The sequence below is a fragment of the Nicotiana tabacum genome, chromosome 5 (genome assembly GCF_000715075.1).
Source record: "Nicotiana tabacum cultivar K326 chromosome 5, ASM71507v2, whole genome shotgun sequence".
NCBI classification, from domain to species: Eukaryota; Viridiplantae; Streptophyta; class Magnoliopsida; order Solanales; family Solanaceae; genus Nicotiana; species Nicotiana tabacum.
The window spans coordinates 37,250,326-37,272,935 of NC_134084.1; the positions used below are offsets into that span (position 1 = coordinate 37,250,326).

The 22,610-nt window shown below is 39.1% G+C and overlaps 2 protein-coding genes across 2 annotated transcripts; both read right to left on the bottom strand.

Moving 5' to 3' along the window:
• Positions 1-2,126: 2,126 nt before the first annotated feature.
• Positions 2,127-5,043, bottom strand: LOC107828680 (uncharacterized). The gene is made up of 5 exons (XM_075252820.1): positions 4,421-5,043; positions 3,676-4,321; positions 3,410-3,579; positions 2,846-2,954; positions 2,127-2,705 (listed from the first exon to the last, which is right to left on the bottom strand). Exons 1-5 carry the CDS (start codon positions 5,041-5,043, stop codon positions 2,127-2,129), a joined length of 2,127 nt encoding a protein of 708 aa, XP_075108921.1.
• Positions 5,044-10,266: 5,223 nt separating this feature from the next.
• On the bottom strand, positions 10,267-16,050 carry LOC107828681 (uncharacterized). The gene is made up of 7 exons (XM_075253486.1): positions 15,636-16,050; positions 14,738-14,836; positions 13,298-13,871; positions 12,986-13,072; positions 12,770-12,895; positions 12,226-12,664; positions 10,267-10,510 (listed from the first exon to the last, which is right to left on the bottom strand). Exons 3-6 carry the CDS (start codon positions 13,724-13,726, stop codon positions 12,452-12,454), a joined length of 855 nt encoding a protein of 284 aa, XP_075109587.1. The 5' UTR covers positions 13,727-13,871; positions 14,738-14,836; positions 15,636-16,050; the 3' UTR covers positions 10,267-10,510; positions 12,226-12,451.
• Between the last annotated feature and the right edge of the window lie 6,560 nt (positions 16,051-22,610).

The following is a 22,610-nucleotide window of genomic DNA, read 5'->3' on the forward strand; positions in this document are numbered from 1 at the left end:
TATGGTTTTGCCATGCAACTACCTCCACAAGCTGAATCAAGATTCATTTTGGAAGTTTCGTCCAATCCATCAACAAAAGTATGGCCCAGTACTTCATCAGTTTGACAATGATGAGGACAATCCCGAAGTAGTTTCTTGTATCTTTCCCAGGCTTTGCGAAGAGTTTCACCATCCCATTGTTGAAACCCAAGAATCTGACTCCGCAAAAACTTTATCTTTTTGGTGGGAAAAAACTTGATTAGGAATTTCATTGCTAAATCATCCCAATTATGGATTGAATTAGCTGGCTATTTTTGCAACCATTCTCTAGCATCCCCCAATAATGAAAAGGGAAATAAGGTCAGCCTGACATAATCCTTGGAAACATTTGGATAATTGTAAGTATCCATTATTTCCAAAAAAATTTGAATGTGCCTTTGTGGGTCTTCATAAGATAGACCAACATATTGCCCAGTGGACTGTATCAGCTGCACCATGTACTATTTAAGCTCAAAGTTACCGGTGATTTCAGGCTTCACAATGGCCTGAATCATATTAGCAAGGTTTGGCCTTGCTGCTTCTATCGCCGCACGTTCTTGATTACCTGCCATCACTGTTGGCTGTGGTTGAACTTGAATGTCCAACTCTCTTTCTGTTTTGTTTCTAGCTTCCCACTCCTTCCTTGTTCTATGAATTGTTCATTCAATTTCAGGATCAAAAGGGAAGAGGTTGTTTGTGCTTCTACTCCTCCGCATTCAAGAGAGAGTCTGCGCAACACAAACAAAATAGATGGAAAATTTAGTTTTTTTTTTATCAACACCTAATAAATTTTAAAACAGTCAAGTAGCTAATTTCAAATTCCCCGGCAACGACGCCAAAAACTTGTTGCGACCAAAACACTCACGCAAGTGCACGTGATCGACAAGTAATATAGTCGTAAGTAGAGTATCGTTCCCACGAGGAATTGTGATCAACTTATCGACTGATGTAGTCTCAAACAATTATCAATTCAAGCTAAATTATTACAAAATATATAAAGAACCAATTTACAACTTACTTAATAATTACACAATAATTCAACACAAAATTACTACACCAATTACACAATATTTTGATAACAATTTTGGGAAAGATATTCCAGGGTCATGGACTTGCTAGAGATCATGCTACTATTTTAGCTTAAGATTGATTTATTGAATTATCCGGGTTATTGATTATAGGGTTAATAATATTCATAAGAATCTTTCGAGTTCTTATGCATCTATTCAAGTTAAACTAATACCTATATGTCTATGGTATTAATATTAGCAAGAATGCATTTACAACTCCTATTTTTCAACCAAACAAGACAATTAAGTATATGTCTATCTTAATTGCAAATCTTTCACCCGATGCCTAGGATCTGGATCTTGCTCTATTTGATTCTATATGCAATCAAGAATTTCCTTTTTCAAGTTTAACTCAAGATCCGTAAATAATATTTCACTGTTAGCTATGCAGTAAAATAATTAAAAGCAGAATCAAATAAACAACCCATAACGATAGACTCAAGATCTTCAATCTAAGCTTCAAACAACAAGATCATCTAACATCCATGACCCAAGAATACTTGAGTTTTTAGCTACTCATAATTATACAAATAACAACAATAAAAATCTTTAAACATAATATACGTAAATACTAAGAGAAGGTTTAGAAAAACTCTTTCAATTTTTGCTCCAAGTTGATGTTCCTATTGATTTTTGATAGTTGAAGATGAGTTTCCTCCTCCTTCTCTCTCTAAAAATCAGATCTTCCACTCTCCATCAGCTTAACTCCAATAATGGAGTTCTTGCTTTATGTAAATTGAGTGGGATTAAGAAGAAATTCCAATTTTACCCCTTTAAACAACCTTTCCCGAAATCTGGACTAGCGCGGCCGCGCATCTGGCCGCGCACCTGACCGCGCTAGTCCAGTTGTCCCATATTCTTGATTCTTTTATTGTTCTTCCACCATAATTAATTCCGAGGGGTTTTTCATTTATTGCTCCAAAATGGTTCCAATCATATTTGATTTACGTAATATACGCTTTTTTACCTGAAATGTATACAATTCACTATTAAAGCCCATAATTCATTAATTAATCACAATATATCATTGGAATATCATCAAGTAGAAGCATAAACAATAGCTAAATCACCCAGATTTCGCTTATTATCAGAGACCTTGGAAGAGGAGGGAAGAGGATGAGAGGAAGAGACAGAGGAACAAACATAATCTTTGAGATAGGAATGTTGATGGACTGTTCTGGTTGATTTTCTCAAAAGTGGAGGAGAAGGAATAATATGAGAAGAATCAGTTATAGGAGGAGGAGAAAGAGGTGAGGGAATAGGGGAATCTGGAGATGTGGAAACATCAGGAGTAGGAGAAGGCGTAGAGGAGGAGGAAGAATCTACAAAGTCTGAAATAGAGGAAGGGGGAAAGATAGAAGGGTGATCAGACTTGTAGGGAAATATATTTTCATGAAAAACCACATCTCTAGAAAAGAAAATGGAATGAGTAGTAAGGTTAAGAAGTTTGTAACCCTTTTTACCAAAGGGGTACCCAAAAAATATAGAGTGAATAGCTCTAGCCTGGAATTTCTCTCTGCCAAACTTAGGTGAAGTAGCAAAGCATAAACAAACAAAAGACTTTAAGTGATCATAAAGTGGAGGAAGACCATGGAGTTTTTCATAAGGAGAGACACCCTTCAAAACAACAGAAGGAAGTCTATGATGAGGTAAGTGGCAGTCAGAACACATTCACCCCAATATTTGAGGGGAAGGATAGACTGAAAAAGAAGAGCCCTAGAGATTTCCAATAAGTGTTTGTGTTTCCTTTCAACCACCCCATTTTGTTGAGGGGTGTGAGGAATAGAGGTCTGATGGAGAATGCCTTGGCTTGAGAAGAACTTGGCGGCTTCAGAACTTCCACCAAGTTCAAAAGCATTGTCAGACCTAAAGGTTTGGACAGATGATTTAAAATGAACTTTAATCATAATAGTAAAGGCTTTAAGGACAGAAAGAGCATTGCTCTTGCAGGAAAGGAGATGGGTCCATGTGACTCTAGTGTAATCATCAACCAAAGTTAAAAAATATCTGAAACCATGGTAAGTTCTAGTGTTATATGGACCCCAAATGTCAATGTGTACTAGTTGAAAAGGAGAAGAAGAGTGTATAACACTCTAAGGAAAAGGTAATCTCTGTTGTCTTACTAGAGGACATACAGGACACATGAAATTTTGTTTGGAAGACACTTTATCAGATAAGAAAGAAATAGTTTTCATTCTATGATAAGGCATGTGCCCTAATCTTTGATGCCAAAACAAGTCCAATTTATTAAGGCAATGAAATTGATTACAATCAGGAGTACCATTAACATGTGTAACAACATGACTGGACTTATCAGATACAATGAAATAGAAGAAGGTAAATCACTAGAAGTAGAAACAGAACTAGGTAAACTACTAGAAGAAACATTCAGAGAATCAGATGGAACAGGAAAGAGATCACCATCTGGATGGAGGTAGTACAGCCTGCCTGCAGCTTTACCAATTTCCAGTGGCCTCTTTAGAGAAGGGCCCTGTAAAGAATAAATTGTTTTGGTAAAAAGTGCTGAACAATCTAGCTAACATATAAGCTGATGAACTGATATCAAATTGAAGTGAAAAGATGGCACCAAAAGAACATGAAGTAAAATTATATCATGCCTAAGATACAAAGATCCAGTTGATACAACTTTAGCTTTATATCCATTAGGTAGGGTGACAAGGAAAGGCTTGATTAATGGTTGGACATTAAAAAGAAGATGTTTATGTGGAGTCATGTGATTTGTAGCCCCTGCATCTAAGATCCAAGGGTTGACACCTAATTGAGAAGATGTACACACATGAGAAACCTCAGAATCTATAACATACTTACTAAACAAACATGCAAAGTGTGCAAAAGTAGATTGATCCACATTGGAGGCATCAGGTGTGGAAATGTTTGACATCTGAACTTGTTGGAACAAGGTCAACAGGTGTTGATACTGCTCCTTGGTAAACCTATAGGCTGAAGAATCAGCATGCTGAGAAGTAGTAGTGACAGCAGTGGTGGATGGACTTTTAGTCTGAACACAAGAAGCATATTTCTTACTCTTGGTGAACTTGAAATCAGTAGGGAACCCATGAAGTCTGTAGCACTTGTCTACAGTGTGGCCAGGCTTCTTGCAATATTTGCAAGAGACATTTGGAGCAGCTTTCTTGGCCTCAAAATTCACCTTTTGACTGAAAGGCCTATTTGTAGTAGAAGCACTAGGAGACACCAAGAAAGAGGTAGCATCACTAGAGAAGTTAGGAGCAGTAGAGTGAGCTTCCCTTTGACTCTCATCTTGTTGTAAAAGACTATAGGCCTTGATTATTTATGGGAGAGGATTCATTAACATGATGACGCTTTTAATAGTTGCGTATGAATCATTTAGACCATTGAGAAACTGAAACAACTGCTGGTCCTCTATGAATTTAGGCAATGCACCACATGAACAAGTAGGACCTACATATGAAGAGTTCAGCTCATCCCACAAACTCCTCATCTTTGTGACGTAAGAGGCTATATCAGATGAGCCTTGAGTAGTAGAGCTGATTTCCCTTTGTATTTGAATGTATTTAGACCCGTTTGACTGACCAAACCTTTCATTTATATCTTTCCAAACTTCCTTAGCAGTTCTAAAACACATTACACTAACAGCTATTTCTCCAGATACTGAGTTAGTTATCCAGGCTTTGACCATATCATTGCACCTTTCCCAATATGGGTAATAAGGAGATTCAGGAGTGGGTTGATTGACTCTGCCATCTAATAGGCTGAGTTTATTCTTTGCAGAAAAGGAAGTGAGCATACTATTACGCCATAACACAAACCCACAACCATTGAATGGAACGGATACCAGTTGACTTCTAGGATTATCCGAGGGATGAATATAGAATGGATGTGAAGAATCTAGGGAAAACGGAACAAAACCGTTGGAAGTTGAAGAAGAATTAACTTCATCTACTACAGTACCCATTTTCAGCAGAAACTAAGTCTAATACTAAGAAATTATGATAGCATGTTGAAGTAATCAGAAACAAACTCAAATCAGGTACATGCAAAGAACACTAACATCAAAATTAACAGAATTTGTGATTAGGAGTGACAGAGATACCGTCCTTCTTCTGAAAACCCGAAGAAGTGAGGTCTTGTTTAGCCATGAACCCTAGGTAGAGAAATATAGCAGAGACTACTGTGTAGCTTGAATATTATCAACGATTCTCGCAATAGAAGTTGAAAATATGCGAAGATTGAATGAAACCCCAAAGTTTCACGAACAAATTCTGAAAATCGACGATCTGATACAATCCTTGACGATTTCAAACGAGGCTACCATCGGAAGAAAGGGTGTGACAAGAGGAATCTATATTCCCACTCTGATACCATGTTAAAATCCAAGCTCGATGGTTATGGTGGAAAGCAACAGAATAAAACCCTAGGAGGGTTGAGAGAAGAAGATGACTGAAATGAGTCGGTCAATCTTAATTGACCAAAAACTAAAACTTATTATTGAATAGTCTCTATTTATATTTACAAGTGTAAGAGACGAAAAATAAAATGTAATGTAAAATCTGAAAAATGAAAATATATAAGAATGTAAAAACTATATAAAAAGGCTTTCTCCTTTTCCTTAGCTTCTTCCAAACTATCACTCTCCCGTAAAAGAAACAACACCACTCCATGAAAACTTTCTGAGGCATCCAAAAGAATGTACTATATTAAATTATCCAGCATAAAAAATGATACGCAAAAAAATATATATAACGGGTGGTGTCGAAATACAGTGGCCTACGTAATTGTGTGAACGGTGTCGATATTTAAAAAATGAACAAGTAAACAAATCACTGTAACAACTTCACATATATATATATATATATATATATATATATATATAATCAGTATAAAGCCATAAACTAGTCACCCCCAACTTATGGCTTTTCAGCTTATAAGCACTTTTAGTTTGACCAACACTTTTACTAGTTTATCCTTAATAATATTTTCTAATTCACAAAATACTTTTCCCAAAATAAATTTCTTGACTTTCACTTCATCCCATATTTGTTGTTAATTTTTTTCTTTACAAAGAAATTTTTAATTTATAATCTTCTCCAAAAAAAATCAATATTTTAGTCATTTTAAAAAAAAAAAAGAATTGCTTATCAGCACTTTTTAATCAAATACATCAACTGCTTATTATCAGTTTCAGCAGTTCAAGCTTATCAGCTATTTACCATAACCTAATCCAAACGCGCTCTAATTTAAAAAAATCAAGAACTTTAATTAGGGAGAAATTCAAAAATAGCAAGATTTACAAGTGGCCATTGAAAAATTGCCACAGTTTCAAAAGTAATCGAATTTAACCACTTTTCATGTAAAGAGAAATCTGAACGAAAACATGTTCAAAATCCGGAAAATATTCCAGCATAATATACTGGAGTTCCAGTATAATATACCGGTCCAACATAATATGCTGGAAGTTCATACATAGGTGCTCCAATCTCCAGTTTATTATGCTGGAACTTTTCGCGTGTTGGAGTTCCAGCATAATATGCTGGAAGTTTAAACACAGGTGCACTAGTCTCCAGTATATTTTGCTGGAACTTTTCATGTTGCAACAAAGTAGTGGCTATTTTTCAATGACTTTGCAAACGCTGGCTATTTTTCAATTATCAGTCCGAAAACTGGCTAGCCGATGCTATTTTTACCCTTAATTACTACAACTTACTTCGACGAATTTTGTTTTTGACATTTATTCTTAGTAGTGCGTTTAAAAATATTAAATTGCTCTTTTTCTATATTGCTGGAGGTTTTGTATAGTGGTTAAAGCGATTTATACTCCTTATTTTTATAGTAACGGAACATATATTATAATAACTAGAAGTTGTTTAGCTTGTTACAAGTAGTTGGAAAATTACCACACATTGGTGGATTATAACAAGCAATATTTTGATTACCTAAAGTTCTAAGCATATTGCAAGCAGTAGTTGCTAAAGATTTTACAAAAAGACAAACTCCATTTTATTCCATCGTCAGTTGTTGCTTCACAAAAAGAGGTGGGGTTGCATGGAGTTTTGGATTGTCCGGACTAAGCTGCTTGAAGTTATTTTTTACTAGCGTCTTTATCTAGGAGATGCGCCACTTGAATGCCTTCACGAAAGTTATGTCGAAATAGGAGCTTCTTCTGCTGGTGCATTAATGATCTACATGCAAAAACAATGTTAGAACAAACTAAGTGTAATGACCCGACTGGTTGTTTTGCCTCTTAGGACCCCGTCCCCCTAAGTAAAACTCCATGCACTTGCTTTAACTAATTTACGACTCGTAGGGATGGTTGGTTCGGGAATTGGAAGAATTTGGGTTGAAATATACTCATTTGATTCCTTAGGATTTTCTTAAAAGGCTAAGTTTAACTTTGGTCAATATATTTAGCAAACGGACCCGGATTCATGTTTTGACAGTTCCGGAAGGTCCGTAGGAAAATATAGGACCTGGGTGTATGCCCGGAATCGGATTCCGAGGTCCCTAGGGCGAGTAATGAATTTTTAATTAGAAATTGTTAAACTGAAATTCTAAGGATTTAAAGAAACTAAATAATGATTGATCACATGGGTATTGGGCTCGTATGTTGGTTCCGGAGCTCGATACAGGTCGAATATAACATTTAAGACTTTTCCGCAAAATTTGGTGTCAATCTGAGTAGTTTAAGGGTGTTTCGACTCGTTAGAGGAAAAATTAAGATCTTGAAGTTCATAAGTTTGATTCAATTGGTTTTAGGGGGTGATTCCTAGATTTAGCGTTGTTTCGGGCATTCCAAAGGTTCGAGTAGGTCCGCTTCGTGATTTCAGATTTGTCGGTATGTTCGGGCGAGGCCCGGAAGCCCCGAGAGTCAATCGGACCAGGCTCGAGTGAAGTTGGAAATGGTGAGAAGTGCTGAAGCATCTGCTTTTGCCATAACAGCACCTGCGGTTGGTCGATCGCAGGTGCGAGATTGCAGAAGCGGTCCGGCTATCGCAGATGCGGCCAAGGTAGGCCAGGCCCAGAACCGCAGAAGCTGCTTCAAGACCGCCGAAGCGATCGCAACCCGCTTGGCCGGGTCCGCAGATGTGCCCAATTTCTCGCAGAAGCGAGACCGTAGATGCGGTCCCCTGACCGCAGATGCGGAAATCGCTGAAGCAGTGAGCCTCATTTAATATGGGTTCTAAGTCATATTTGCCACTTTTTACTCCTCCATTGGCGATTTTAGGAGCATTTTAGAGAAGACTTCCACCTAGCACCTTGAGGTAAGTTTATCCCACCTATTCTTAGTTTAATACTTGTGTCTTAGGTAGATTAAACAATAGGATTTAGGTAAAATCAAGGGGTTAGAGCAAAATCTAGGGTTTTAACAAAAGTTAGATTTAACTACGAAGTTTGTTATGAAACGAATTAGAAATCATATATTATTGATCCTTAGGTTATAGAGAACAACTTCCTTCGAAAACTTTTGGAATTCGGGCATGTGGGCCTGGGGTCGGATTTTAGAAAACTTGTGTCAAGGGTTCGAAAATTGCTTAAATAGCTAGAATATGATCTTGTGAGCTTATATTGACTAGTTCCTACCTCATTTAACTAGTTTTGGATCGTTCGGATCCAAATTGAGAGTTCGTGCTCGTTCTTGGTATTGGAAGTGCACTTTGGAGAGAGGTGAGTCTCTTTTCTAACCTTATAAGAGGGAATTGTGCCTAGAGGTGTAATAATTGAATAATTGCTACTAAATGCGGGGGCTATGTACACACTAGGTGACAAGAGTCCGTGCGTATCTACTATTATGTTAATTGTCCAGGTAGTCTAGGACTCGTACCATGCTATATTGTGAATGTCTCTATATTTTCTGCTAATGTGATCACTTAGGGTATGCTAGAGACTTGGAAAAGAATATAAGCAAATGCATACACTTGTTGGACACTTGTATGAATTTGTTTGAAAATAAATGCGCCTTCATGTGTTTTCTTGATATTAATTGATATTTGTGGATCGGGCTGATCACCTCGGTAGAAATAGATGCATCTATGGTTTGCGCCATTCGACCCTCTGGCAGTGCACAATTTATTCTCTGTTGGATTGGGCTGTCGACCTTGGCATAATATGCGCATGATATGTATGTGAAATCTTATCCATGACTTGTTGTTCTAAATATTTGAAATGTAAATGGCTAACTACAAAATGGTTAAGAACATGACTTATTACCTCTTGCTATAAACTGTTGATTAATTGTGACCCCCATGCTTAGCGTAACACTTTATTATATTATTTGACCTTAGTAAGTATCAAGTCGACCTCTCGTCTCTACTTCGTTGAGATTAGACGGGATACTTACGAGGTACATATTGTTTATGTACTCATACTATACTTCTGTACTTAATTGTACAGGATCTGAGGCAGGTACATCTGGCTACCAGTCTGGTGCACGCCCCTGATTCATAGTCCGAGACTTCCATGGTGAGCTGCCCCTTCTTGTGCTGTTCAGTAGCTTGATGGAGTCTTTCTTTACATTTGTTGTCTATTTTGTTTCGGATAGTAGGATAGTTGTATTCCTTTGTACATTCTGCTAGTTGTCCACTACTTGTGACACCAGGTCTTGGCACATACATTAACAGGCTTTTATTTTGGGGTTCACTATTGAAAAATTGGTCTACGGTAACGGTTGAAAAACCATTCCCACAGACCGCCAAACCGTTGCCATAGGGATATTGGAACGGTTTAAAAACCGTCACATCAGCCGGTGTACCCATAGGCCTACTGGAACGGTTCTTGCAACGGTTTGCATCGCCGTGACAATAGATACGTCTATTGCAACGGTTTTCCCTCTCTCAGTTGGAACGGTTATTTTTTTCAATTGGAACGGTTTAAAACCGTTACTGTATTGTTTATACAACGGTTTTTAACCGTTACCATATTATTAAAAGCAACACTTATGTAAGCTATTGCTATGGTTATGTTGGATATAGCCACGGTTTCTTTAGGCTATCGTAACGGTTATATTTGTATTTGGAACAGCTTATGGGACCTATTGCAACGGTTTACATTGTCTACTGGAACGCCATTAGTGTCCTATTGCAACGATTCTGGTAGGCTATTGTATCAGTTCAATTAAAACCAAAATATAGCACCTGTTATAAATAAATATTTATACATATAATAAATTATAATAACACTAAAATTTAAATACATCATAAAATGAAACTATTAATAATACAAAATTATCCATAAAACAAATAATATCCATAAAGCAAAAGTTCTACCACGTGAGTGCATAAGTTTAGTACATGTCAACAGAGTAATAAATTTCAAAAATGTTGTTAACAAAAGATTCCTAGAACATTCATCTATAACAATACAAAATTCTTTTCAAGTAAGGTCTAGTTCTTCATTGTCTTCATCATTCATTTCTTGATCTACTCCACCTACAAAAGAGGATAAGTAAAGTTATTACCAAAATGAACCTTGCGCAGATAAATAAATAACTAAATACAAAAGAAGTGAACCATATATATATATATATATATATATCAACTTAAAGACTCAAAAGTAGAGTCTCAAAATCTATGTTCATATAAACCAATCTCTGAGGGGAAACCTGCATCATCAACCACAACCCATAAAAAAAATGCAGTCAGATCTAAATTCTTCAACTCATTCCCTTCCGGAGAGCACCATCCCACATCCAAACAATCCCACACACAACTTCAGAGCATGTATTCATGTTATGCACACATGTAACGGACTAGGGAAATCAAAACAAGTCTGCCTAGTTAATATGCGCAACCAAAGAAAAGAGCATTACAAATGGTTAGTCAGTTAGTGTAGTAAAGAACAATGGCATTTAATGGAACAAGGATCAGATCCCAATCTATCATTGATCCTCAAGGGAAAAAAAATAGAAAAGAAAAACAAATATGGAACAGAGACTGCATCATCAAGAAGAGAGAGGAGTTTCCGTCGATATAAATATCCTTTAATGTGTGAAAGCGTATCACCCTTGCTACTACTCAGCACATAAAGTCAGCCGAATGTGTTTACAACGGTCCTAAGAGGCAGCTAACTTCAGAATATTTGTTGAGACATTTAGCTTATATTGACTCTAATTGCTATGAACAGGCAAAGATTCAATAATTCCTATGATTTCAGTACTATAAATCTATCCTATTAGCAGAAATCTTAAGGGATTCAATGGATTAAACTTCAAGTTTAACTAGAGACTACATGTACTTAACTGATCCACACAGCCAAATTAAGTTTAAGTATTAAAGAGTTCCTTTAGTTCCTAGATGCCATATCTCAAACCAAAGGTATATCTCCTAGTATGTGCCAGGTAAAATGTTTTTGAGAGAACACAAAACTAAAAGCACCAAAATAAGGAAAGTAGCACGCAGACAAAGATTTTAAAGAGTTCTTATATCAACTCAGCAGTGATTGATGTTATATGCAAAATAGCTTTAAAAGTAGTTGACATTCCTCTAGAGAAATATTTTAGTTACACAATAGCCCAGTGCCAACTATACAATATTAACTTCGAAGTGCAGACAAACACAACAACAACAACTATGCCTTGATCGCAAGCAAGTTGAGGCCGGCTATATGAATCTGTAAATTATTATGTTTCTCCATTCCTTGCAAATATGACACTCAACATATATATATATATATATATATATATATATATATATATATATACACACACACAATAAGCTAAGCTCTTACATACTACTACATTTTTTTCATAAGTTAAAATCGAACACAATATTAAAATGATCAATGGAACAACAACAATAGCATGACAGGTAGCACATCTCATCAGGAAGATCAAAGACCTAGGAGTTCATGAGAACTTTGTCTTTCAGCATTGCTACAGAGAATTCAATTCCATAACTTTGTCTTAAGCATCAACCTGTCTATCTTTTCCAATTTAAATTCTCAAAGTTCTACTATCATAGAACTGTCAGTATTACTCGGGTATTTACTATACATACGAGACCACTTGGCACTTAAGAAATCATATACTCCTACTAAATAGAAAAAGGATATTACCATATCCACTCTGCCTTGAACCAAAGAAAAATCCTAAGCAAGAAAGGAGGAGAACAAGAAATAGAAGAAATGTATAACATTTGGTACTGACCTTGAGTGTTACTACCAGCAGATGGTCGACTGTTTAGTTGAACAGCAGCTTGTTGTGCAGAGGAAACATCTACAGGTGAACATGCACTGAACCTTAACATGTCAGGATCAAGTCGCAAATTTGGGTTCAGACGCTGAAGTCGTGCGATGACGTTCATTGTAATATTTTGTTCCATAGCATCCTTTTGTTCGTTCAACTTTTCATGCATTCTTTGTTCCATCCTCTCTTACATTTCCTCTATTTTCTGCTGCATCCTCTCATCAACATCTAAAGAAGATCCAAGATTCCCTTTTTTCCCTTTTAACAAAGTCTTGGTAACCCCTCGTCCGTACAATCTCACGCGACGTGGATGTTCAGGTCCCATTACGGATGCAAACGCGTCAACTGAATGACTGCCATCTTCACTTTCCTGAGTGGATTGTATTCTCTCCATTTCAGCCTACAAACCAAATGCGAGAGAAAAGATTTTTAAGTAACTGAAATTGAATCAATAATTAAGAACAAATAAATAATCACGACAAACTTTAAATTAGAAATTTCGTACAATTTTACTAATTGTATTGTCATATGAGCTTTTGTATACTCGACCAAGTTTTCTTTTTCTTGTAGCCACAAAGATGTCCTTACTTGACAGAGTATCTGAAGTATCAGAGATTTCCTTCTTTTTTTCCTAGTTACATGAAAAAGGTATAAGAATCTTTTCATATAAAGTTAGCAAGTTCATAATCCAAAAAAAATTAAGAAAGATAAAACATCAAACCTCGCGAATTAGAGCAAAAGGTGTTCTGCCAGTAGTGTGCGGACACTTCAACCTATTTCGATTCTCTGTATTGGTTTTGGACATTTTCTGCAAATAAACGAGTTAACCACTGAAGTAACTAAAACAATTAATCAACAACCATGTCAAAGGACCAGCACTCTTCCATCTTGAAGACCCACAAATAGAACAATTATCGGCATTCACATTTTCTTTCCAAAATAACATGCAATCATTAGGGCATGCATGTATTTTTTCATAATGAAGACCCAAATCTGTTATCATGTTTCTAGCCTTATTGAAAGACTCTGGTACCTGAGCAAAGGGAAATGCCTCTTTTATCAACTCTAACAAATCGGAGAAAGCCACATTACTCAACCCATGCAAGGATTTAAGCAAGTACAATCGAATAGTGAAACTCAGTTTACTGAAATTTTCACACCCCGGATATAACTCTTGTTTTCCTTCCTCCAACAATTTGAAAAACTTCTTTGCATCTTTAGATAATCTTTCCCCAACTCCTTCCTCATCCCCTGCCTGACCCTCAATATTTCTAAATGTATCATGAAGTAGTCCATCAATATCGTCACACATGGTAGAACATTCATCACCATTGCTTGGATGAGGTGTATTTCTCGAGGAAAATCCTTTCCCGTGAAAAACTAATTTGGTATAACCATCAACAAATCCATGAACAACCAAATGATCCTCCACCACATTTCTATAATACCAATAGCGATTCATGCACTTTTTGCAAGGGCATAATATTTTATTTCCTTGGGCGGCTCATTTAAATGCCTTATCAAGAAAATCATTCACTCCACGGATATATTCATCCGTCCATCTCAGGAGATTCATCCAACTTTTATCACCATTATCCATAAATATCCTATACGATAAAAGTAAATCAACAAAATTAGCCAAATAAACCAAAAGCATATTAATTTGACATTGACCACTGCATTTAAGGGTGAAACTCATAAAGTCACAATTTAAGACCTTTAAAAGTTAACTTCTTAAAAATCATCTCTTATAATATGAATAGGAAAGATGTGATTAAGTTATTATACTTTTCAAAAAATGTGTAGAGTCATGTTTAAACAATAAAAACCATTACGTTCCTTCTAATTAAAGACAACGGTTTTATAGAAAAAGTGTGCTAGTATCAGCCATGTAATATTGCAACGGTTAGAACCATCCCAATAAACGTCCATTCCAAGTAAACATTTAAGAAGAGAATTGTTGCAAAGTTTCTTTGTCCATTTCATTGTTGATCAATCTATCACTCGATGTAAGTCGTTGTTATTTTTACTACAAGTTAAGTAAAAACAACTGCCACTTTGGAAATAAGCCTAGTTAATTGATTATATTTTGTAATCTGATTACACACAAATTATATCTCGCTCCATACATCTGCTAGTGCGTTAATACTGATTTATTTCCAACATTACAAAATTATTATAGGGACCAGTACACGTACAAAATTAGTAAGTTTGTTAAATTAACATCACTTGAAGCTACCAAAAAATGAGTTTTGTTACATTAGCCGTTGACAAATTACAAGGAATACAAATATTTGACATATTCAAGTCAAAGCAAACAAGGAAATCACAATTGAAGCATCGTCCGTTCAACTCCATAGCCAAATTTTCAATTCTAACCACTTGTTATACTAAAAGTACATCTAATCTGCAAGTCAGATCAAGTCAAAATCTTCTTTTCAATCAGTTAATAAAGTGAGAAAGGAGAACAAACCAGATTACTATTACAGCGATCGAGATCCAGCCTTAAGAAAAACCAAGAATTTGCGGGCAAAAAAAAGCTTCAAGTATCAATCTCAGTATGAAAAATTCCCTGCAATAAAATTAAGACGAAAATTGTTAGAATATAGTATTATAAAAAGTTAAAGCAATGTAATATAGAAATTAGTGGATGAACTAAAGCTTCATGCTTAGATAAATGTCTCTAGAACCCAAGTTTTTATTGGCTCATATGAGGCAAATTCAACAGAATGCTTTTTTATTCTGTCAACAAACAAAAGCCTAGGAAATTGTCAAAGGCTTGAGCAGGTATATTGTCATCGAATTCCCTCATCATATCCCACGGTCCATCTCCAACCCCAACTACAACAATAGACAAGGCGTATTTACTTGCTTTCACAATTGCTTCAATTGTTCTCTTCTCTTGAGGGTTTAATCTGTTACGCGCATTTCTTGTAACATTTCCATTTCCAACCTGTCCATCCGCGATTATCAATAAAACATGGTACTGGCCACCACTCCACTCTACAATACTGATTGACATTTCAATAATAGGAGCGAACGATGTTGGTCCTAAAAGGCGTAACTGAGGAACTAATTGTCTATATCAACTCAGTACTTGCTCGAATCCATTACAGAATTTCCCATCAGGATAGAAACTAAAACCCAAGTTTTCTGGGCTTTCCATTATTAGCAGCAAACAAAAGCCTAGGAAAATGAACACCCAAAAGACTACATCGGACACATAAAACACGTTTGAATTAAGAACCTTTTTGCCAAGACTACAACATGAATTAAGCAAAGAACCCAAAAGACTAAAGCATGAATTAAGAACCTTTTTTCCAAGAACTAAAAAACACAGTAAAAATTACCAAAAGAAGAGAGAAAATTACCAGGCATATGGTGATTTTTGGATTCTCTGATTCGAGCACAAATATGATTTAGAATTTGGGGATTTTGGGAAGTCTAGCAACTGTCCTTGAAGAAGTGGGTATTTGAGTTCATTGGATTTGTAACCTGCGAAGCTTCAGAGAAGTGCCGAAAAGACCAACAGAAAATGGTGAAGGGCGACCACGTTATCGGCATTGGGAACTCTAGGGCTTGATGATTATTGTGGTCTAATGAAGAGGTAATTGCATAGATATAGAGAGAGTAAAAGTGACAAAGTAAATCTGAAAGATTTGGAAGAAATTCGGCCAAGAGAGGATTTAGGAGATGAATTCTTGAATCCAAGGCAAAAAGAAAAGAGAGAGGGGATCAGAGTTTGGTTGTATCGACGACTGTATGACTATACTGGAGGTGGGTTAATGTTTATTGTATTTACTTTATTAAAATTAATTAAAATATAAAAAATGACAGGTCAGGTTGGCGGGCTCACTAAAATTTTGGGAAAAAACGAGGGGGAATGAATACCTGTTCCCATAGAATTTTTTTCACTAGCCGGTGTCATATATATGTCTATTGGGACGGTTTAAACATCTGTTGCGAAACAAACCTCTATGGCAACGGTTTTGCCACAATTGCAACGGTTTGATGGCTAAAGTGTGCTGATACCACCCAAATTCTATTGTAACGGTTGCAACCGTTACTATATCTGGTCTATGGCAACGGTTCACAAACCGTTGCCAAAATAACTGTTCCCATAGGCCCATTTTCTGGTAGTGGTTGTATGATTAATTTTGGCACATTACTATTCATTTCTGGTTTTAATATTAACTTAAGGAATTGCTGCACTTATTTTGGTAAAAGTAAAATGAGAACTTAATTATATTTCCGCATCGGCTTGCCTGACAATGGTGTTGGGTGCCATCACGATCAATTTGGAAAATGTGTCGTGACAACATGGTATCAGAGCACTAGGATTACGTAGGTCTCACAAGTCATAGGCAAACCGAATAGAGTCTTGCGGATCGGTACTGAGATGTTTGTACCTATCTTCGAGAGGCTATAGGGTCTTATGAAAACTACTCTTTATTCATTTCCTATCGTGCAGTGGTTGGTCTACTAAATTTCCCTCTTCTATTCTCTTACAGATGGTGAGGACACGCACGGCTGATGTTCCAAACCTGGGAAGAGCTGCTCCCCTATTGCTAGAGGCCAAGGTAGAGGCCGGGGGAGGGCACTGGCCCGAGGTAGGGGATGAGGGCATCCCAGAGTTATCCCAGTAGTACCACCAGCAAATCCTACAGGAGATCCTATCATCGAGGAATAGGGCAAGGTGCCCGCAGTTGAGCCTACCCCGACGAACTTTATGACGGCACCGAACTTCCAAGAGGTCATGGGCCATATGCTGCATTTCATGGATTCCATGACTCAGGTTGGTTTATTTCCAGCGGATCCAGCTACATCACAGGTAGGAGGGGAAGCACAAACCTCTACTACTCAGGTCTTGGACATGCAACTGTATTGTATCAAACTCCGGGTGCACTACCCGTAGATGGGGCCCAGCCAGTTGCTACAGTAGCACCCTAGCCCAGCCCAACTATGGACTGTGACCCACATAAGTTATTGGACATATGGACTAGACTTCACCCTCCTATCTTCGGGGGGTGAATGCCATGAGGATTCCCAGGACTTCATAAATAGGTGCAGGGATAGACTGAACAACATGAGGATATTGGAGTCGCAGGGGTTGACTTCACTACTTTTCAGCTTGAGGGCAGGGCCCGTAGATGGTGGTAGTCCTATGTTTTTGGCAGGCCAGCAGGTTCTCCTCCCATCACTTGGAGTCAATTCACACAGTTATTCCTGGACAGGTATATTCCACCTTCTGAGAGGGAAGAGCTATGATATCAGTTCGAGCAGCTGGAGCATGGTCAGATGTCGGTGACCGACTATGAGGAGAGGTTTTCTGAGTTATCCTGCCATGTATTGATGATACTTCCTACTGACGCAGAGAGGGTGTAGAGGTTCGTTGCAGGGTTGCATTCTGGAATTAGGGCCAACATGGCCCGAGAGATGGAGATAGGGACTCTTTATCAGCTAGTGGTGGAAATTGCTCGGAGGATTGAGGGCTACCATCTGATGGGTAGAGAGTAGATGCAGCAGGACAAGAGGTCTAGATTCTTAGGAGAGTTCAGAGGTGCCCCGGCTAGGGATAGAGGTCAGTTTGGGAGGGGTCAGCCCAGCAGGCCCCCATATTCTGCACCGTCACCTACTCGGGGTGCTCTGGCGCGCCCCTATTTCAGCGCCATGCCAGAGAGTTCTTATTGCTTACCAGCTATTCAGGGTTCATCCGGTGGGTATTCAGGTCCTCAGGGTTCTTTTTATTCTTATTTAGTACTATGTCGGAGAGTTCATATCGTCCACCGGCTATCTAGGCTTCTTCCAGTGGGTCTACAGGCCATCAAGGTCAGCCATCACGGCAGCAGGCTGCCGCACCGCCGGAGACCTTGGTTATATTAGGAGATACTACCCCAGGCTTCGGGGCAAGGCAGTACATCAGGGTCAGCAGCCTATGATTTCTGCACCGGCTACTCTGCCACCTAGAGGTGGAGGGTAGACTAGTAGGGGTCGTCTTATAGGAGGAGACCAGGCAAGGGAGAGGTCAGCCAGCCACTACTCAGTCAGGTAGAGGCCAGCCAGCCGGCATTCCAGCCAGATTTTATGTCGTTCCGGCTAGGCTAGATACATTGGCCTCCGATGCCGTCATCACAGGTATCATTTCTGTCTGCGTTAGGGATGTTTTGGTGTTATTTGATCCAAGGTCTACTTATTCATATATATCATCTCTGTTTGCTCGCATCCTGGTTATTTCTCCTGAGTCTTTGGGCACTCATGTTCATGTGTCCACTCTTGTGGGCGATTCCGTGGTTGTGGATCGGATCTACCGATCCTGTATGGTCACCTTCTGTGGTTTCAAGACTAGAGCGGATCTCTTGTTGCTTCATATGATCGATTTTGAGGTCATTCTGGGCATAGATTGGTTATCTCCATATCACGCCATCCTAGATTGCCATGCCAAGATTGTTACTTTAGCGATGCCAGAGTTGCTAGGGTTGGCGTGGAAGGGTTCCACGGTTGATACGTCTAGACGGGTTATCTCTTTCCTGAAGGCTCGGCAAATGGTCGAGAAGGGGTACTTGGCTTATTTGGCTTATGTTCGAGACACCACCATAGAGTCTCTAATGATTGATTCAGTTCCAATAGATCGAGAGTTCCCCAATGTGTTTCCTTTTGATCTACATGGCATGCCACCAGATCATGATATTGATTTATGTATTGATTTGGCTCCAGTCACCTAGCCTATATCTATTCCACAGTACCGTATGGCTCTTAAGGAGTTGAAGAAGTTGAAGGAGCAGCTTGAGGAGTTGTTAGCAAAGAAGTTTGTTAGGCCTAGTGTATCACCTTGGGGTGCACCAGTGTTATTTGTGAAGAAGAAGGATGAGACTATGCGGATGTGCATTGATTACCGCCAGTTGAACAAAGTCACCATCAAGAACGATTACCCATTGCCTCGTATTGATGATTTATTCGATCGGTTGGAGGGTACTAGGGTGTTCTCTAAGATCGACTTGAGGTCGGGTTATCATCAATTGAAAATTCCGGGCTCGGATGATCCAAAGACTGCATTCAAAAGTAGATATGGCCATTATGAGTTTCTGGTGATGTCCTTTGGCCTGACTAATTCCCCAACAACATTTATGGACTTGATGAATAGAGTGTTCAGGCCTTATATTGATTCCTTTGTCATCGTCTTCATTGATGACATCTTGATATACCCTCGTAGCCTGGGGGAGCACGAGCAACATTTGAGAGTGGTGCTTCAGACATTGTGAGAGCAGAAGCTATATGCTAAGTTCTCCAAGTATGAGTTTTAGCTAGAGTCAGTGGCATTCTTGGGGCATGTTGTGTTAGAAGAGGGTATTAAGGTGGATCCCAAGATGATTGAGGCAGTTCAGTGTTGGCCACGTCCTATTTCAGTGACCGAGATCCGGAGTTTCCTGGGGTTAGCAGGTTATTACAGACGATTCTTGTAGGGCTTGTCATCTATTGCATCACCTCTAACTAGATTGACCCAGAAGGGTGCTCCTTTCCATTGGTCCGATGATTGTGAGGCAAGCTTTCAGAAGCTCAAGACGGCCTTGACTACAACACCAGTTCTTGTGTTTCCTTCCGGTTCAGGGATGTATACGGTATATTGCGATGCTTCGCACGTTGGATTGGGATGCGTTTTGATGTAGGAGGGGCGAGTTATTGTATATGCTTCGCGTCAGCTGAAGATCCATGAGAAGAATTATCCTTTGCACGATCTGAAGTTGGTCGCTATTGTTCATGCTCTTAAGATATGGAGGCATTATCTGTATGGGGTATCATGTGAGGTTTATACTGATCATTGCAGGTTACAACACCTGTTCAAGTAGAGGGATCTTAATTTGAGGCAGCGTAGATGGATTGAGTTGCTAAAGGATTATGACATCACCATTCTTTATCACCCGGACAAGGCAAATGTGGTCGCAGATGCCTTAAGCAGGAAAGCAGAGAGTATGGTTAGCTTGGCATTCATTCTAGAAGAGGAGAGGCCACTAGCTTTGGACGTCCAATCTTTGGCTAATAGGCTTGTGAGGTTGGATATTTCAGAGCCTAGCCAAGTTCTTGTGTGCGTTGTTGCTCAGTCTTCATTATTGGGCCAGATCAAGGCCCGACAGTTTGATAATCCATATTTGGCAGATCTTAGAGAGACAATGCTTCAGGGTAGTGCCAAGGAGGTTTCTATTGGCGAGGATGGTGTTTTGCGACTCCAAGGCTGCCTATGTGTTCCTACGGTTGATGGTTTGAGGGAGAGGATATTAGAGGAGGCACACAGTTTGCGGTATTCCATTCATCTGGGTGCTATGAAGATGTATCGTGACTTAAGGTAGCATTATTGGTGGCAGAGGATGAAGAAAGACATAGTGGAGTATGTGGCTAGGTGTTTGAATTGTCAGCAGGCCAAGTACGAGCACCAGAGGTCGGGTGGCCTACTTCAGCAGATGCCTATACCAGAGTGGAAGTGGGAGTGAATTACTATGGATTTCGTAGTTGGCTTGCCCCGGACCTTGCAGAAGTTTGATGCGGTGTGGGTCATCGTGGATAGGTTGACCAAGTCGGCACACTTTATACCGGCTGTGACTATTTACACTTCGGAGTGACTGGCTCAAATTTACATCCGGTAGATAGTCCAGTTACATGGTGTGCCTGTTTTTATCATATCAGATAAAGGCCCTCAGTTCACTTCTCATTTTTGGAGAGCTGTTTAGGGTGAGTTAGGGACCCGCGTGGAGCTTAGCACAACATTTCATCCGTAGACCGACGGGCAGTCAGAGCGGATAGTTCAGATCTTGGAGGACATGCTTAGAGCATGTGTGATTGACTTTGGAGGACAGTGGGATCCGTTCTTGCTTTTGGCAGAGTTTTCTTACAACAACACCTATCAGTCCAGCATTGAGATAACTCCATTTGAGGCTTTATACGGTCAGCGGTGTCGTTCTCCTATCGGGTGGTTTGATCTTGGTGAGGCTAAGTTATACGGTACAGATTTGGTGCAAGATGCCTTGGATAAGGTAAAGTTGATTCAGGAGAGGCTTCGCACAGCTCAGTCTAGACAGAAGAGTTACGGATCAGAAGGCGCGCGATGTGTCATTCATGGTTGGCGAGAAATTCCTCTTGAAAGTCTCGCCAATGAAGGGCATTATGAGGTTCAGGAAGAAGGGCAAGCTGAGCCCAAGGTTTATTGGCCCATTTGAGGTGTTGAGATGAGTTGGGGAGGTTGCTTACGAGCTTGCTTTACCCCCCAATTTATCCGGAGTTTGACTAGTCTTTCACGTGTCCATGCTTCGGAGGTGTCATGCCGACTTGTCCCATGTGTTGGACTTTAGTACTATTTAGTTGGGTGAGAGCCTGAGTTACGAGGAGGTGCCAATTGCCATTATTGATAGAGAGGATCGCCAGTTAAGATCCAAGAGGATTTCAGCAGTAAAGGTCCAGTGGAGGGGCCAACCAGTCGAGCAGGAGACCTGGGAATCCGAGGAAGACATGCAGAGCAGATACTCACATTTATTCAGCACCTCAGGTACTTTTCTATGTCCGTTCGAGGACAAACTTTTGTTTAAGAGGTGGAGAATATAACAACCCGACAGGCCGTTTTGCATCTTAGAACCCCGTCCCCCTAAATAAAACTTCCCACACTTTCTTTAACTAATTTACGACCTGCAGGGATGGTTGGTTCGGGAATTGGAAGAATTTGGGTTGAAATATGCTCATTTGATTCCTTAGGATTTTCTTATAAGGCTAAGTTTGACTTTGGTCAACATTTTTAGTAAACAGACCCGGATTCGTGTTTTGACGGTTCCGGAAGGTCCGTAGGAAAATATGGGACCTGGGCGTATGCCCGCAATCAGATTCCGAGGTCCCTAGGCTGAGTAATGAATTTTTTATTAGAAATTATTAAACTGAAATTATAAGAATTTAAAGAAACTAAATAATGATTGATTACATGGGTATCGAGCTCGTATGTTGGTTCCGAATCCCGGTACAGGTCCAATATAACATTTAAGACTTGCCCACGAAATTTGGTGTCAATCCGAGTAGTTTAAGGGCGTTTCGGCTTGTTAGAGGAAAAATTAAGAACTTGATGTTCATAAGTTTGATTCAATTGGTTTTAGGGGGTGATTCCTAAATTTAGCGTTGTTTTGGGCATTCCGAAAGTTCGAGTAGGTCCGTTTTGTGATTTTAGATTTGTCGATATGTTTGGGTGGGGCCCAGGAGCCTCGAGCGTCAATCGGATGAGGCTCGAGTGAAGTTGGAAATGTTCTGAAGCATTTACGTCCGTCGTAACCGCACCTACGGTTGGTCGACCGTAGGTGTGAGACCGCAAAAGCGGTCCG